The sequence below is a fragment of the Synchiropus splendidus genome, chromosome 6, assembly GCF_027744825.2.
Source record: "Synchiropus splendidus isolate RoL2022-P1 chromosome 6, RoL_Sspl_1.0, whole genome shotgun sequence".
Classification (NCBI taxonomy): domain Eukaryota; kingdom Metazoa; phylum Chordata; class Actinopteri; order Syngnathiformes; family Callionymidae; genus Synchiropus; species Synchiropus splendidus.
Window position 1 is genome coordinate 10,352,105 of NC_071339.1, and position 18,218 is coordinate 10,370,322.

General features: G+C 41.1%; 1 protein-coding gene across 3 annotated transcripts in view; it reads left to right on the forward strand.

Annotated features, from left to right (window-relative positions):
- Positions 1 to 50: 50 nt before the first annotated feature.
- The window catches only part of LOC128760350 (paxillin-like), a 28,352-nt gene continuing 10,184 nt past the window's right edge, over positions 51 to 18,218 (forward strand). The window contains exons 1-6 of one of the 3 annotated variants that reach the window (XM_053867688.1): positions 56 to 296; positions 16,499 to 16,653; positions 16,733 to 16,797; positions 16,884 to 17,020; positions 17,102 to 17,279; positions 17,347 to 17,494. In XM_053867688.1, coding sequence (XP_053723663.1) covers positions 284 to 296; positions 16,499 to 16,653; positions 16,733 to 16,797; positions 16,884 to 17,020; positions 17,102 to 17,279; positions 17,347 to 17,494 — 696 coding nt within the window. In that variant the 5' untranslated portion in view covers positions 56 to 283. Of the gene's footprint in view, positions 297 to 14,813; positions 15,100 to 16,498; positions 16,654 to 16,732; positions 16,798 to 16,883; positions 17,280 to 17,346; positions 17,495 to 18,218 lie in introns of those variants that run through there. The other 2 variants (XM_053867689.1, XM_053867687.1) reach the window with 2 other exon arrangements.

The following is an 18,218-nucleotide window of genomic DNA, read 5'->3' on the forward strand; positions in this document are numbered from 1 at the left end:
CTTAACTTGCCACTGGGTGTCGCCAGTCCCACTGAGTTGTCGCTCGTGGGCAGGCATGGGGGGCTGGCTCGTGGACTGCCGGAGACTCCGGGGGGGCAGCTCGGAACGAGTGTTTGGGAGCGTGCGTGTATGTGTGTGAGGAAGAGGAAGGGAACTTAGGAAGTTCACACCATTCAGCGAGAAGATTCCCGAGCCTTTGATTCTGACGGTCCACGGTCGAGCTCCAGTCAGTCGCGATTCACAGAGGAAGAGCTTTGCGGTTGTGGAGTGATTTCCGGCCAACATGGATGATTTAGGTAAGTTCGCTCGCCTGGAAAGCGACAAACAGCGCGTGTCGTCGACGTGAACGACAGAGGAAAACCTAATGCTGTGATGGTTATTATGATGAGCGTGAGTCTTGTGGACGCTTGGGTGTCAGTAGCGTCAGCACGACCAGGTAGACCACGTTAATTAACCCGCTGACTGGTTATAAACGAAAGGCCCTCCTCGTTGACATCAAACACTGGCGGCTTGATACTCCACTTCTTCCATGTAGTTAGTCCTTCGAGCTAGCGCTGGTCTAGTGTTCGGCTGGTGGTTTCCTCAGCCACACTCTCCCCAGCATGTCACCCAACCGGGAAAGCTGACCACTCTGAACTCAGGAAAGTAAACCTAACATAGCTTCTTGTCCTGTTCACATCTGTGTCCGTGGAGTTGGAGGGGTGTGACTGCAGAAATGCCGTCCCCTGGAGTGGAGTGTGGCCATGTAGGTTGCTTACTGACCATCTGTATACTGTATCTGTGTGTGTGTTAGTGGGTCACTGGCTGTTCTCCCTTGAGGGAAGTTCTGATTCTCAATAGGATCTTGTACCTGTTCACATGGAGGTCTAATGTATGTGCTGGAAGATGCACTTTATTAAACCTATTGTACTTTAAGTGCTGAAGACTTCTGTTAAACGTGCAATTTAATAATGCAGTATGATTAAATAAGTGTGTATTACAGCTATAAGTCAGACTTTGTACTGAGAGGCCTGTGGGGCAGTGCCTTGAAAATGTTGTGATATCAGTGGCAGAACGCGCTGTGCTTGTCTCGCTGTGATGCACATTTGTCAGAGGAGCTTAAAAACATCTATGACAGAAGAACCATCTCATTTGAAAGTGTGCTCTAATATTCAGTTGTGTCAACCAGGGGCGTCCGTTTGTTTTGCGAAGTGGAGCGGAGGATGATTACAATGGGTTTTACTTTAGATTAGGCTACTTTAGAACCATCCGTGACGCATGCTTATTGCATGTTTTAACTGAAATATTAGTTTTTACTAACAATCTATTATTTCTCCTCTTTAGTGAGACTTACTTATTGTCCACTTTAGGCCACTGTAGATCAAGCTACTTGAGCGACCTGCTTGATCTGGTCAGACTGAAATAAACAAGGAATGTGCTTCTTTAACACAAGACAGTCTGTGAGAGCCGCACGTCATAGCTTGGTTTGCTATTGCTGCTATTCTTCATTTCGTTCTCTCTCTCTCTCTCTCGGGTAAAGCTCTGACCTATGTGTCTCGAATGTGTGCGTGAATGATGTGTTCAGGAGCGTCGGATTAGTACTGAAAATAACCGAGGGCGATGGCTCGAGCTTTGCTCTCCTCTGTCCCTAATCAGACAGCAGCAGTAAACTCTTGATTTAAACGTTTCACCAATTTAAGTAAGAAATAGTATAAGTACATTTCTGCATTGTGAGAAGAATAAAGAAAATATTAGTCTGTGAATTGGTAAACATTGACAGCATGTCTGCATCAACAATAGTTGGACACGCACTGAGACTCAGCGACTGTCTTGATCTGCATTCATATTCTCAGACACTCAAACTGAGACACCTGTGTTTGAAAATGTAACTTGCTTCACAAGTCTTATTTAAAAAAGGCAAACTCGTGTCCCCAGCTTTTTAAGGTTTCTTTGGACGATGTAATATGTTTTGTTGTTTGTCTCATGAAGATAAAGCAGGAGAGCTTTCATGTTTCTCATCTCATGATGCTGTTATGTCTAGTTGGGTTTGATTTAGTTTCATAAATGTGAGTTTACATAAGTGAAAAGCTTGATTCACATTGGGTTCTGGTATTTTGTTTTAAGGTGTTGATCGTTGCACGTCTTCCCTGCGCAGAAACAGCCTGAGCTTTTTAAAATTCACACCAATTATTCCTTGCCTTCCCCCAAAACAGATCTTATGTGCACAATCATTGCATCTTGTCACACCAGTCATGTTGGGTGGATGGACTCGCTCCACCAGTCAGCTAGGGTGAGGTTCATTCTCTGAATTATTGCACACATGGTGACAAGCCCAGAATGTAAAGCCTGGGGGCATGTTTTTCGCTGGCAGGGTGTGTTTACGGAACCCACAAGGCTGCGTTCTTCTCTTGAATTCTGCCTATGATAATCATTTCACAGATTTTAATGAGGCACCTGCATGTATTTGCTGCAAGACTCTTTCTATCTATAATTAAAACTCAGGGTGAGTAAGTGTGCTTGCTCTGGTTCTTTCCTATTACTAAGTATGAGTTTCTTGAGTTGAGTTTCCCCCTGGCAACTGTGAGGTTAAGTTTAGAAATGCATTTAAGGAGTCAAGTTCATCACTCGAGAACACAGGTTACATTGAAGTAAAGTGAAGGATAGGTAACAAATAGGTAATTTTCACGGTGTATTTCTGCAGCAGAGTTACTTATTTGTACTGAATATCACTCTAATGAGACTACATTATCAAGGATGGTTCATGTTGTTAAAGGTCTCGGTCCTAAATGCAATAGTGATGGCTCCTTTCTAACTCGGTCAGTGCTGCCCTTTCTTCTATTGGAGATGGAGAACAAGGGACCAGCTTTGCTACCCAATTACATTAATGAGCAGAGTTCTGCACAGTTTTATCTCCAAGTTTGTGAGCAACTTCTGAGATAAATACCACTGCATTCTGGGAACATACATTTGAGCTGCAATTTTGGACACTATCTGCCCTTGTCATCATAATTTGGCCCTTGGTTGAGAATCTTAAATGCTTGCTTATGCCTCTTGTATTGCTCCCAGAGACGGTTTGAGGATAGCAGAATGATCAGTGTTGCATTCTTACAAAGGCTACATATGCATGTGGGGTTGTCACACACAGTTGCAGTTCTATAATTTGATTTGCTTTTATCGTTTAGCTTTTCTGTTCCTCTGTGTTCCGTGTGAACTGAGAAAGAATATTAGTTATTTCATCCTGTCATTACATCTGGATTCCTTCTCAGTTGACGCTGTTGAAGGACTTTCCTTAAAGTGGCGCTTAAAAAAGAATGTCACACAACCCACTGCAATTATAGTGTCACAGGGTTGTAAATTCTGTCATCTTTTTAGCACAGCTTGTTAAGAAGCCTGCACAAACTTTGGTAAATGTAGGGTACAAATACTCCCAGAGTCCCTCTTGTTGTTCATGAGTAGGAATATGTGATCCTGAGCGTTTATTTTCCCAATATCTGACATGTAAAATTCTCTCTCTGTTTGCTTTCTGATGTTTGAATTCTGACAGAGCTCTTGGTAGAGGGAGAGTTGTGCAATGATTGGTCCAACTCTAGGATAATGAATGCTGGGTGTATTTTTAGCAGGGAAGTGGCACATTCTGATCAAGAAGCAACTTGAAATCTGATTGTCTTTTTTTCTCTTTAATTCATTGAAATAAGTTGACAGGTTCTTGCATGTCTTTTACTTTCCTTTAATTTAAATGGCTGTCTTTACTTAGTACTAATCTTCAAATTATGGAGTGACTAAATTACCAGTTTTATTGTAAACTCAATCAACATGTGTGTAGGATAAAACAAATGATATATCGTAATGTATACTGTGAATACCCATATGATTTCTGCTGTACAAAAAACTCAAAGACTTATAAAATGAATGATGAATTTGATTCAAGTTCACTCATTTATTTTTGTTTTTTTCTGGGAAATACACTGGGGTGCGGCCATTCCTTCCAAACCCATTCTGACAGCCTAGTCCTCAGCTGCCAGCAGCACCAAGAGTCAGTTATTGCTTCAAAGCTCTGGGCCTGCATCAACATGATATGAATCTCAAAACTTCACTTCCTTTTGCTAAGCACTACCTTTCAGTATGGCCTGTTAAATAAACCTATTTATTTCCCTCACATGCATTTGTTTCACTGTCGCTCTTGCAGCATCATTTGGAGTGAAACGATTCCCTATTGGTGTGTCCAATCGGCAACCTCAGCAGTAGACATGTCGCTCAGGGACAGGCGTTGGCAAAGGAGTAGTATATGTTCTCTAAATGAGAACTGATGTAGCCTAGATACTCATCCCACTCTAAATTAAGGCTAGCTGACTAGCTGTCAAATCATCATGTGGATGTTGGTCACCGACTTCCAAAAACATCTTGACCTGTTAGTGCAGTGACAAACATGTGTGAGGGAAGTCTGTCACCACAGCTGAGGGTGAAAATAGTTTTCAATAACCTAATTTCAACTTTGAGGTCGTGGCAGAAGCTTCTCAAAGCTAGCAATCGGATGTGGTCAACAAATTTCTCATTTTAATATTTACATAGACCAGACAGCATTGATATTTCAATTTCATTCCTGAGCAAATGGAAATGGTAGTTAGATTAGGCTTTTGCCATTGATTCCATGGAGAGATTTGCTGTCTATGCCAACACTGTCTGAACCAAACCTCGCTCATCTGCTTCTCCGATTAGTTGGTTCTTCTATGGCTTTAATGCAAATAAGAGATGTTGTCTAGAAAAGTTGCGCACAAGTCAGTGAAATACTATTGAAATATGCTTCTATTTGTGTGGGAATTCACCCTCAATTTAGCACTATTAATACTACTACTACTACTATTGACTTTAATATCATCAAAAGGACGTGCGAGCAGCACAGCACATTGTATGTCTTTCTTGGTTCTCCTTAATGGTCTACCTTAAAAGGTGGAGTCCGTCTCGATAGACGGTGCAGGAGTGTTGACATTGCAAGCCACCCTTCACTTCACCCCGTGCTTGTAATATGCCAGCAAAATCAAAATCCCATAGTAAGGGGCCCCTATGCTACTGAAGTGCTGGGAAAACCCTTTAGGCCATTTTGGTTGAGAATTTATTTTCTGCTAGCATGACAAACAATGGGTGCATGAATGGATGTGTGCATTATGGCAAAGGAAGTTTGAAGGAGTACAGCGGTTTGTCAACCTACATGAGAGGGCCAGATATTTAAGACTGCAAGATGTATCTGCAAAAACTCCTTATTAACGGATGGAAATCAGTTGTAAATCAGATCTGTGCAACAGCTATGAGTCCTGAATTTTGAAATGATGGCGGAATTCCATATTCTGTTAGCAAAGTATGCGTTCCTGTAGTGTTTCTTTCGGAATTTACCATTATAAACACGTTGAAAACCACCATAATCATGTCCATTAGTTATCTGCTTGTCTCCGTGTTTCCACCTCATTTTGATACGTTTGATAACTTCAGATTTCACCTTAGAAAAAGGCATGGTAGCTCTCATTTAAGTCATGGCGGAAGCATATTAAATAATATTTATGGGAAGGGCCCTTTCATTTCCAGGATAACAGAATCTTTGACGGAATCCTATTCTAGTGCTGACTCTTTAGCACTCTTTATATGGTTGTCCCGCCCATCAACTTCCACCTCATGCGATCTAAGTGAACAAAAATATGAACGGGAGTCAATGGACAGTTAATAGCCATTTACTGATTTAGCTTGAAATATGCCATAGGCCTCACATATGATGACTGTGAATTTGAAAGACTGCTTTTTGACTGGCATCAAAAGTTCCTTTAGGTTTTGTGTGATATGGAGCAGCAAACTACAATGCTCATCGCACTCTCTCGCTTGATAGTCAAGCCACTTTTAGCATTTCCCTTAGCGGCGTGACGTCATACATGCAACGTTTGATTTGTAGTCTAAATAATTGTGTTTTCACAAGCAAGTAAATCATAAATGACAAGACAAACGTAGTTGAAACTCATGTTATTATTTATCATTTCAATTGAGGTACAGCACATTTGTGATCCAGGGCATGAGGCAAAATGAACCAGAAAAACAACTTTTATTTTATAAAACAACTTATCATAGACTTCCATTCGTTTTTTTACAGATCTTTGGTCCCATGGACCGGCCAGAAGGGGCGTACACTTAGGCTCCACATATAGAACAATAGACTTTAAATATTCCTAGATCATTTCTCTTTTCCACATTTGTTCAACTATGTTGAGGTCAGTTTTGATGTAACTGACTCCATTTGAATAACAATGGAAAACACTGCTGAGCTTTGAACCATATGTTTTATTTAGACTCACAAAACACCCGCCCACACACTCACTACAACTGCGGCCTGCTGGTGTGGACAGGCAGTTCAAGGGGAAGCTGACTAAGCAGTGGCGGTCTACGCTCAGCAAACCATCATGTCATCTCTTTGGCGTCACGTCCCATCACTATCCTGCAGTGCTCACTGTCCTTGCCAGCAACCAGGGTTTATATGTGTTTGAATATTATTGGATTCCTGAAGAACTTAAGAAATTTCACATCTGTGTAGCACCGTCTATTGTCCATGCCAGTCACATTCCTCTGCTCTGCTCAATAAAGTCCTTGTTTGTGCTGGTGGCTGTTAAATGGCAGGAAGTGTCCTCAGTGACCTCAGTGTTTTTAGGCTGCTGTCAGACAAACCCTGACTGAGCCACATGGCATTCTTCCATAAGTGAGTTGGTTTGTATCACTGTTATCTTAAAGAGGATTCTTCTAATTGTTCATCATATGTTTGTTTTTCTGCATCTACATTCTTTTTTCAATCCCTGATGTTTTCTTTTCTTTGTCTTGCCATATCCAAAACCACTTCCTTAACAAGCTGTCTTTCGGCAACAGTGAAAATAAGATTCAGAGAGCCAGATCAAATTCCTCCTGTATTTATGAATATATTCATCAGACTGAAGCTTTTACCAGGCACCTCTCATCATGCTGTGCTGAATTGTTGGATTCCCTGCTGAATTAGTGAGGCTCATCACATGAGTGACATCTCGCTTGATGCGTCGCTGCATGGTCCCATGGTGTCTGCTGCATGAAGCAGACAAGAATAACTGTTTTTCTTTCCTTGCTGGATTCACTCCACCAAAAGCAAAACACACAAATAGAGGCACACAATCTTTGTCTGTAGTATTTGTTTCATGTCATTTCAGCACACAAGCATGTGTGCTGGTCCTGGATAAAAAAAGGGCACATGCCAAAGTAAGGGCTGAATTTTAATTGCACATAAACATCAAATGTCCACAAGTGTCTGTCAGTGTCAAGGCAGAGTCCATGAGGGGATGTGTAGACAGGATGCTACTGTCCTTGAAGCTAGGCTTTTGGTCCATTAACCTGCTACCCTCACTTCTCAGATTCCTAATCATGTACAGATCAAGGAATTGAGGGTGATGGCCGGAAGGAGGTGGAATCTCATTAGTTAATGTAGGAAGTGCATCCTTCTGGTCTTTCCTGCCGAGCTGGTAATTTATAAAAGGTGTAAATCATTGGGTAGTTCACCAGTAGTATGCCACATTTCTCCTTTCTTATGTGACAAATATACTCCTTGATGTGTGGCACAGTGGCTTCAAATTGTCGAGGATTCTATTTCTTTTACAGAGCTCCACTCTGTACACGGTTTCTACTTGGAGTGAAGGTGATCGGTCGGTCTGAATTGACTGTGCAGAAAGTCAGCGACCTCTTTGTGCTGTGCGCTTCCATCCACTGACCCCTCTCGGTCTTTTTACATGGCCGACCACTTGGTGGCTGAGTAGTTGTTGATCCCAAACTCTTCTATTTTCTTATAATAAAGCTGACAGTTGTCTGTGCAATATTTAGGAACGAGGACATTTCATGACTGGATTTGTTGCTCAGGTGGCATCCTATGACAGTTCCACGCCGGAATTCACTGAGCTCCCGAGAGCCGCCAATTCTTTCACCAATGTTTGTCAAAACGGTCTGCATGGCTATGTGCTTGATTTTATACGGCTGTGGCCAGGCAAAGTGATTAGCACACCTGATTCTGATCATTTGGATGGGTGAGCTTTTTGGTAATACAGTGTATTTGTGATAGACATGAGCTGTTGTGTTTACAAATAGTGTTTCATATATGACATCTGGCTGTTAAGGAGGATCAGTCTGATCCACACTCCACGCGTGTCAGTGATGGTGCGGCAGCAGGATTACTCCTCCAGATATCTATAAGGGACAACCACAGAGTGCATCCTCTCATTAGGCTGCGCAGACGCATGCCGAAATGCTTCATCGGTCACCCAGATCTGATTCTTTTCCACTAGAATCATTTGGCTAGGATTTGGACTGCACTAGCTCTCTGTCCTCGGCCCCTGTCCTGCTCGAGGGGACAAAGAGAAGCTTGTCTATGGAGCTGTGACCTACTTCAATACAGAGCAGACCAGACAGAGCTCATGGGTTCAGAAACCCATAATCAGTTACATTACAGGTTTGTTCAATTCTATTGTGGCATGAGTCAAACATAAAAGGACAAGAGTCAAGCCAGAGTTCAATGTGATGCAGTTTTATATTTGACCTTATATTGTTCTGTCTGTTCTTGTTGTTCTTTTCCTGTTATGTTTCATGTATTTTCATGATCATGCTCAAACTGAAAATGCAACTATGCACCTTAAACTAGTCCAATCGTTGGGCCTCTCCATGACCTTACTTTTTATTCTGCAATGACTCATTCAAGCATCAGCACCTTGTCGATAGTTTTCACCTCATCGAAACATTTCACACCTTTAAGCCACAGGCAGGTGCAGTGCAGTCGAGGGTGGTGAAAAAGAAAATTCTGGGGAGGGCTGTTTTATATTAAACACGATGGGCTGTACAGCAGTTTGTCCAATAGTACTAATGTATTCTTTATACAAGAATGGATTCCATATTTCACACATTTTGAATTGACTATATCTACAATAACTGTATCTGAAAAATGTAGTCATACTGTTGTCAGTGATTTGCAGGATAATATGTCTGGTGCCCCAGAAGATTGTGATGAAGAGGGCACTGTTTCCCCCAAAATATCACACTATTATAACAGTGTTATTCAACCACATGGAAAATAAAATGACTTTACTATAGGCAGCTTAAACCCACCTCAAAAGCAAAGAGGTGGAAGATCGTCCCATAACCTGCAGTCCTGCCATTTGAGGTCACTCCTGTTTCACTGTCAAGCATGAGGACTATGGAGAGAGGGAAAGTGGCTGTAAAGAAACAATAACATTCCCTACATTTCCATAGGAGACCCAAAGCAGGGCTCAGGGTCCTTTTCTGGGTCTTTAAAGTCTTAAAAAGTATGGTGTGGTATACACTATTTTACTTTGAAAAGTCTGTACTTTTGTGTAAATCTTAGTAAAGTGTTTCTATTTAATTTGTTCTGTCTTAATAATTGAATTTTAGAGTTTACTTTACAATAAATACTCTTGATAGATGAGAGAAGACCTCATCCAAACCCGGCATTGTAATTAATTAACTACTATTGTTGACCTACATTTATATGATCTCTATTATTAAATGCCTTTTTTTTATCAATTAAAAGGTTGTTGATAGAAATTACCTCCATTTGACAGCTGGTAGCAGTCGTGTTCCAGAACTCTCTGCCACAACACGCATAGTCGGATGAAGAAAGTGCTACGGTAAATCTTCAAATGATTTGTGGATGCAGAATGTAATTCACAAAATGGGAAGATTGATTCATTCATAAAGTATGTTCTTTGTGCCATTATTAACATGCATCCACATCAAACATGAAGTTTGTGCCCCAGCGATGATAGAGAAGCTTGTCCGTGAAGCTGGAAATCTTGTGTGGTGACACGTGATAAAATGACAATAGGAAAACGTTACATGGAAGGTGTTAGCTGTGTTTTAAGAGAAAATCCTGGTTTCCATGAAAAGGGTGTTTCCGCCTGTAATTTCGCAGAATATGATCGAAATGTAATGATTCTCAACCTAGCTTGGCCATCACGGTCGCCATATTTAATCTTGCGGTTATCTGTGTCTCGTGAGTCACGACACTCGCGGCATGGAAGTGTGCTGTTATTGATGGGATGTCTGACGCTGATGACAGGAGGAAAAATTCAGGTAAGTTGACCACTTTAAAGAAATGTTGTCTTTGTTGCCTCAGTATAAAATCCTATCAATAAAGGTTCTATTTCTTCATTCCGCCTTCATTATCCCCCCTCACAACGGCCACGCTATACTGTATAATGTGGCCCCTAAGGCAATATAATTGCCCACCCTTTAATGAGACCGTCTCTAGCAAGGTCATCTGATCCACACCTGATAGTTGGGTGGTCTCTAGCGTCCTTCTGTGTCTTTGTCTGGCGGAGCAATCAGTCATTCACTGTAAGTCTTGACTTGGGCAGGTTGGGGTCATGCACTAGGTTATTTATAGTGAACCGAGATGCCCCAGTGTCGCTGGTATGTGTAGACTGCTTAGCCAAGAGGCACCTGTGTGCCGTGTTGTTGCATTACTGGGCTCCCAGGGTGTGCTAATGATTTGCCCAGGCATTTTGTGAGCATTACTTTGGAAATATGCTGCTTACAAGCGTAACCAAATGGGTGTATATATGGGTGTATACACTGTAGGTAGGGTTTAGTAGTATCGAAAACTTAGTGGCTCATCCTTAAGATCAATTTTGGTTTCCCTCCTCTGGTAGCTATTCCGCTCAGATCTGAGCGAGAAAACCTGCTTTCTTCTTCATTTGTTTTTCCTTCAGCAACAATGGCATGTTGAAGTGAAGAGAGTATTTTCCACTTCGTTAAAAGAATTAACATCTTTTTTTGTATCTTCTCTCTCGACTCGGGGATATGATATGCAAAATTTGTTTTGATCTTGGTGTGTTTTCTCACTCCCCTGTCACTTTATTTCATTCTTTTGTAGTTCGTCTTTCTCTGGTAGATGAGAGATGACGAGCTGTGGCATGTTTGGAATTTAAATCATCCAGCGAACATGTTGTAATACATCAGATGCAGAAGAGAAAAAGGAATGAAAGGGTTAGAAGTTGGAGAAAAAAACACAAACCTCCTGGATGAAGTCAGTTTTTCAGATGATTCTTTTCATGTTGGTGTCTGCTCGTGTCTCTGCAAATGTCTTGGTATTTATTTAAAAATGCATACCATGTGTCATAGGCTTTTTAGTTTTGGGTTGCCTTTCAGCCTTGCTCCCCTGTTGGTATTTGTGGAGGCTTATATCCTGAAACGAACGTCTGTAAGCTACAAGGCAGCTCTGTAACAGACGAAAATGTTTGAGTGCTGATTTACTCCATGCAGCGGTCGGCACTGATAGGGTCTGGCTTCTTGTGTTTGTGTCAGCTTCCAGGATGTCCTGTCAGAGATAATGGACAGCCTGTGTGCTGCACTTGCATTGATCACAACGTTGAAAGCAGTGCTTGTCTAATGAGATGGCATTCATATTTCATGTCGAGTTTTGTCTCTCAGTAAGTTTTTCCCGCGCAGTGTATGTAAAAATTCCTGTCTCACTGTGTGGTTTCCTCTCTGTAGCCTCAGTCTTCTTGTTCCCCTCCTTCTATGTATAATTTTGTCATTTATATCCTTACCCCTGCCACCTCAACCTCTCTGTTCCCGTTTTATCTCACTTCCTCTTTACTCTCTTTCCTGTAATGAACTCGGTACAGAGCAGCAGTTCATGTAATTAAAATGCGCTCCATTCATCTGGGAGGAAGGGAGTCTCCTTAATCTGCGTCAACCCACATTTTCGCCCCCGAGGAGCTGCCTATGCGCACTATACGTCCCTCACTTATGGCTGCTGAGGATGTGAACACAGTTAATGTCTATGAGTGTGCTGTGGATGACAACATGTTAATGGTTTTAATGGTCATTTATTGATCACATCTCATTCTCTCTGTTCTTCTGTTGCCTTTTCAGTACATATTTTTATAGAATATGCCCTGACCTAAATTCAGAGGTTGGAAGAAGGAGGTAACTGGACTTGTATTCATAATAATGAACGAAAGTGTGTGGGATTGTTCAATTCAGCGTGACCAGTGTTGCAACATAAACAGCTAGTTGAGTGAAATATTAAAGTGCCCCTGAAAATGTCACTGTAAATCATCAAAATGTCTTCTCTATTATGTTTGAGCTATTGAATCTTAGAATGTGTGCCACCTTCATGTGTAAACACAGATGAATGATGATAAGCCGATGGTTCTTGACCTTTAAATCTTGATCAAAACTGCAGTCTGACCTTTGACTATTACGTTTGAGAGTTGCTGCTTTTCAACATGCATTCATTTCCTCTGTGAAACAGCCTCAGGGATCAATGGATTTATTCATGTGTCCTTTGTGTGTATGAATTTTAATGTTTTTTCCCGTTTCGTGTGGTGTAATCCTTCTTTTTCTTGGAATGGAAATAAAATGAAATAAATAATAAATAAAAAATAATTTTTGTCTATTTTCACTAGAAAATCCTCCAATATCGCAATACTTTTGCTGGTCTACTTGATTGTGTGCGATATTGTCTTGATATTTTATGTCGGCTATATCAATATTTAATACATATATATATACTTTCATGTGCTGCTGCATGGTGTGACAACTTTCACTTTCGCAGTATATCGCAATGTATCATATCGCCACTTCTGTATGTCAATGATAATGTCAAATTACACAAAAGCCAGATATCCGTACCAATCGTTATAACTCATTCACCGCTTAAAACAGACTTTGCAATAAGAATTTACCATAAATTTCTCTCATAAATTTGTTAAAAACAACCATGCAGCCTACATCCAGCATTGCACTTGCTATGCACTCTTTCCCAATTAGAGACTCCTGATCAGTGTTGGTTTTGTTGGATCCATATGTCCATATATCCACATGGTTTCCGTGTGTGGCCTTGTAGCAGTGTCTTCATTGTCCAAGCCCACCAGAGGGCACACTCTGTTCTAAATCTTTTGGCTTCAAACAAATATTTCAGTTGAACCTCACATCATATTAAAACAGAGAGCGGCCACCTTTGAAGCGCTGAAGATGATGCCTCACCAGTCCATCGCTTGGCTTTGGGAGCGGAATGAGTATCTAAACTGCTCAGAAATAGTGCCATTTCCCAATGATCTTTGATGCTTTTAATTTCAATGAGCATCCTATATGTCCTGTTTAGGTGGCAATGCACCTGGGTTAGGTTCCTCCTGCATCGTTCTATGTAGCCATGTTCAGGAAAGGAAGGGCTTTTTCGGAAAGAGCCTCACAACCAATTTAAATTGCCTGTCTGACCTTCCACTTTCTGCAGTGGGAATGCCTTCAGAAGTATTTCAAGGAGGGTGAAGTGTGAAAGTAATCATGGCCTGCATGGTCAGATCAAAGAGACAGACACCTGAAAAAGTTAATGCGCCTTAGGCCCAGGAATTATCACACTCGACAGAGTACCAGTGTTGCCTTCATGGACGTTAAGACTTGGTAGCCCAACAAAGTATGCGTTTGATCTGGGTGCCTATTTTTCTTAAGCCTGCTGCACTCACCACTGCTTTCGAGTTTATTATAAATTTAAAATAGGTAAGCATGCATGCATTTCCCTGAATGACTAAATAATCTGTTCTGAACCAGGGGGTAATGCAATGTTCACTTGGTAGAGCCACACCTCTGTGTGTTTGTTTGTGTGTGTGGATAAGCCAGAGCTTGTCTAGTGCAGAGTGTTGCCTTGCTCTGTCAATTTCAGTGCTTCTTGGTTTGTGTGGAAGTTTAATGAAATGAACATGAAGTGACCCCATCCATTTTGTAAAGACCGGTGTTATGCAGCGGAAGGCTTAATGTTTGATGCAGAAACCTCAGCAGATATTTGTGTGATCAAGATTGTCATCTGTTGACTGAGCTGTTCTGTCTGTTGTTATTAATAATAAAATAAATGCATAAGTAGTGAATTTCTCTCGAGGAGCAATAATAAGAAGTAATAATAGTGATAATTAAAAAAATATAGTAAATAGAGCCATCAAAATTATGTGTGATGTGAGTCATCTTATTTTACTGAACTAAAAACAATATAATCACCAAAGATTGATAGCAAAGCAAGACGTTTTGTGAACTGTGAATTCCCCAAAGATAACTTTTTGTGAGTATATATAATGTAGATTTGTCTCAGTGGAATGAATACAATGTTAGCTACTAGGAATTTAATTTGTATGAGTATTTATCATCTGTCCTATGTAGAATTTATTTTAAAAAAATGTTTGTTTTCTTTCAGTACATGGTGTCTTTTTACTTTTGTCAAATATCAATTACTTTTGTCCATTTACATGTTACATGGATTATTATGGAGTTATGGATTGGATCCTGGAGCGTGACCTGAATACCAATTTAAAATAAAATGTTTTAATAAAATGTAAAATCATGCTGAACAGTCGCATTTGGAATGAAGTGACAACTCTTGGAATGATTTTTGTCTTTAGAATGTAATTATGGAGAATCAATAAATTCAACCAAGTTAATGAAATACTGGTCATAAACCATTGACCTAACAGTTACCGTTTGGCTTAAGAAATATCTTTGTTATATAGAGTTCTCAAACAGGAACTCTCGGCAGCGCAGGACAGTTGCGTGTGTAGTGCTTCCATCATCCCATCAACATCTTGCTGTCATGTTGTCAAGTCCTTTGTTGCTAGGAAGTGAGCGAGCGAGCAGTGGTGAGGGAGCGGTTGCTGAGTACACAGCCACTACCAATGTGAGATCATTAACCAGCTTTGTTCAACCGTCTTATCTTGAACATGTGACCCAACCTGCCTAAGTACGTCAGCCAGTGAGTCACATACCAGCTGTACGTCAGCCAGTGAGTCACATACCATTTGCAGCTGGTCGTCAATTTTGTGAGTCGCTTCTCACTCATGTTGCAAGTAGCTAAGTTGGAACAGGCATAGCCGGGGAAGGGGGGTCGAGGGTGAACCTAAGCTGCTGCCATTAATTTTAACCCTGTCCTTCCCCTCTGTGCCCGATCATCTGCGCATCCCCTCCCCTCCTGCTCACTTGTTTTGTTCTGATGGTCAAGTTGAGGAGGCAGGTCCTGCCTGATGGAAGTTCTATTTTGGTTTTTGTCTTTTTTCTCCACACTTCTTCCTCATCTTTAAGGTATGGTTCATTTCTGTGTGGCGAGTGCTCAACTAGCTTGACCTTTGCTTTAGTTGTTTGATTCCCTCCAGTCTGAGACGCACGTGTCGTGGAATCTTTAAATACGTTTGTAGAAACATGAACACTGTGACTCCAAAATGATTACGTTGCTCTTTAATATTGTGAATCGACTTATTTAATGGTCAAATCTTATGTGTCTGTGGAAGTAACAGGACTCTTGTGTGATGACCGTCCGTGCTATAATAAGCTCAGTGACACACTGTGGTCGCTTCATGGAATCTTATACAATGTAGTGTGTCAGGTCAAAAATCTGTTTATATGGTTTTCGATTTCAACACACAAGATATGCCCACCTTCTGTGATAATGTTTGGCTTTTGTGACCTTCAAACGGGAGAATATTTCGGACTTTGCTTTTCAAATAAAAATAATAATATGAAGAAAATAAAACAAATCCATGATATAGTATGCTTATAATGTAAACAGAAGGCTCTAGATAGTTTGGTTGCCCACTCATTGCAAATTGCAATTCTATTCTCTCTCTCAACACTTTAAAAGAACCGAAAATTTCCAACAACGTGTGACTTAAGACTTTGGATCTCACCTGGCAATGAAGCGGGATGGTCGGTATTGGCCGCGCTGAATACTTTACAGCATGGAGAACAAAGTAATGATCAAATAAAGAGGAAACGTGTGAGACACGGGTCAGAAAGTCAAAATCACATCGATTTGTGTTGAACTGCTCCTATTCAGTCAGCAGCCAACCGGTGTAAGTACCAAATCTGCCCTTCATGAACCTGCTCTTCTTCCTCAAAAAAACATTGATGAATCCCTCATTATTGGCTGTTGCTTCAGTTGTTTGAGGTTTATATTGAGAGTATATTGTTGCTTGTGCATCATACAATAGTACATTTATAAAAAAGAAAATATGTCATGCATGGATGCTAACATTTCAGAATGCTCCAGCATTGTTATGTGACTTGGTTTGTTTTCTTCTGAAGTAATGTGAAATTTTCATCTCATTCTTGCGAACATAGTCTCATTTCCCGTCTCATATGGTGAGCGTCTTGTTACAGTCATAATGATAATTCCACCTAACACTTGCAACTTATATTATGAAACTGCTTGTTGCTTGCAAGTGGTAAAAAGTGGTGGAAAAGGTCTGCCCACCACTCGACTAAAAAGTGGAGTCTTATGACGTCAACAAATGCGCTAAACTTCAAGGGATTTTAAGTGAATGAAAAATGTCTACATACTAAAGCCTTGCTTTGACACTGATGAGGTCATGATACCAAGTCACATGACCCAAAAGTTGTAGACTGTGTCTGTGAAAAACAAGCACTTCATCCCATATGCAGCATGTATTGATCTAAGTTTGTCAATTCTTTCTTGTTTTTGTAGATGCTTTGTTGGCAGACCTTGAGTCCACAACTTCCCACATCTCAAAGCGCCCGTTGTTTTTGTCTGAAGAGTCTCCCTACACTGTTCCAGTTGGGGATCACACTCGGCAAGACGCACCGACCCCCTCTGATCTGAACGGACAGGAGGAGACAGAAGTAAGTTGACCATACATTTTTAAGAATCTGCATGCTTCTGAGCTTATATAGTTGCACTGATGTTTCCCTGCCGTCACAGAATAGTTGGTCCAGAGACAGCAACAGTCCCTCCCAACCACCTGGTGAAGAGGATCACGTGTACAGGTACAATCACTATCATTTTTTGGTGTTTGTTCTTGTTTATCATTCCTGGAGTGACTTGTGTGGATCTATGTCTGATTTCTCTACAGTTTTCCTAATAAGCAGAAGAACAGCGAGTCATCTGAGGGCATGAATTTATCTTTGGGTAGCAACCTGTCAGAGCTGGACCGACTCCTGTTGGAGCTCAATGCTGTCCAGCAAAGCACACCAGCCTTCCCCACAGAAGGTTTGAACCTGTTGAACTACCAATCCCTCCTGCTTCAAAATGTTCCTGTCAAACTCATGTACCAACCTTTTCTTTTCTTAGAGGAGGCCGCACCACCACTCCCAGCCACCAGCGTCATCCACTCCAATGGTGTGTCCGCAACAGTCGCTCCGCCTGTGCTGGAGAAGCCCAAGCGCAGCGCCACTCGGGGCGTAGAGGATGTCCGACCGAGTGTGGAGAGCCTTCTGGATGAGCTGGAGAGTTCGGTACCCTCCCCTGTGTAAGTGCCAGTGAGCGTGAGCGATCAAGTCACAACAACTGCTGATGCGTATGTTTAACTTTCACAGTCCCGCACCTTTAGCAGTGTCAGACGGACAAGTGGGTGCACCAGAGGAGGCTCCGGCGCATCTGCAGGCCAGAATGTCTGCCTCTTCAGCCACACGCGAGCTTGATGAGCTGATGGCTTCCTTGTCAGATTTTAAAGTCCAAAGCAACGTATGTATAAGATCTGCTTCTTACCACTACACAGTTAAAGCTCTAGATCCTTGTAATTCAGTGACTTCTTTAGGCGGACGTTATCATGTTATCTCAGTGGTTTAGTGCAATTTAGATACACAATTCTTTCAGGTATACTGACAAAGCTTGTGTTTCTTTTATGCCAAAGCTTTCATTTATGTGAATCCATTTAGGAAGTAAGGCCTGCTGAGCCGCTCCCACGTCAATCATTTGTTCTGCTAAACATGGAAACAACTAGTACTTCTGTTTTCCAGCAAATCCTTCAGTTCTCTGCCACCTTCAGGAGTAAATTCAATTATCACCCGGCAAATTACATTATGCTGCTGAGGATTGTTTCATATTCATCATCGTTGAGCCTATTGCAGTTCACCCTCATGATTTCATGTTTGCTTTTTTTTTTAAACCTGATGCTGATGTATCGTTTAGAAAGGCGGAGCTCGATAATTAGAATCAATTAATCAATTTTAATAACATCATTATATTTGACTTCGGAATGACCAAATCTAAATTGAATCTGCACATCTTAAACATCAGGGTCTATGCAATTAATCTGTGTGGTTCAACTTTTTTTTATTCATTTAAATGAATCTGTTAAATTCCCAGCTCTGGTTGTAACAGCAAGGGTTTATATTTGTGTTACCACATTTCATATACATGTATTCTACTATTTTATTTATTTTTTGCTCTTCCTTGTTTGTCCTGT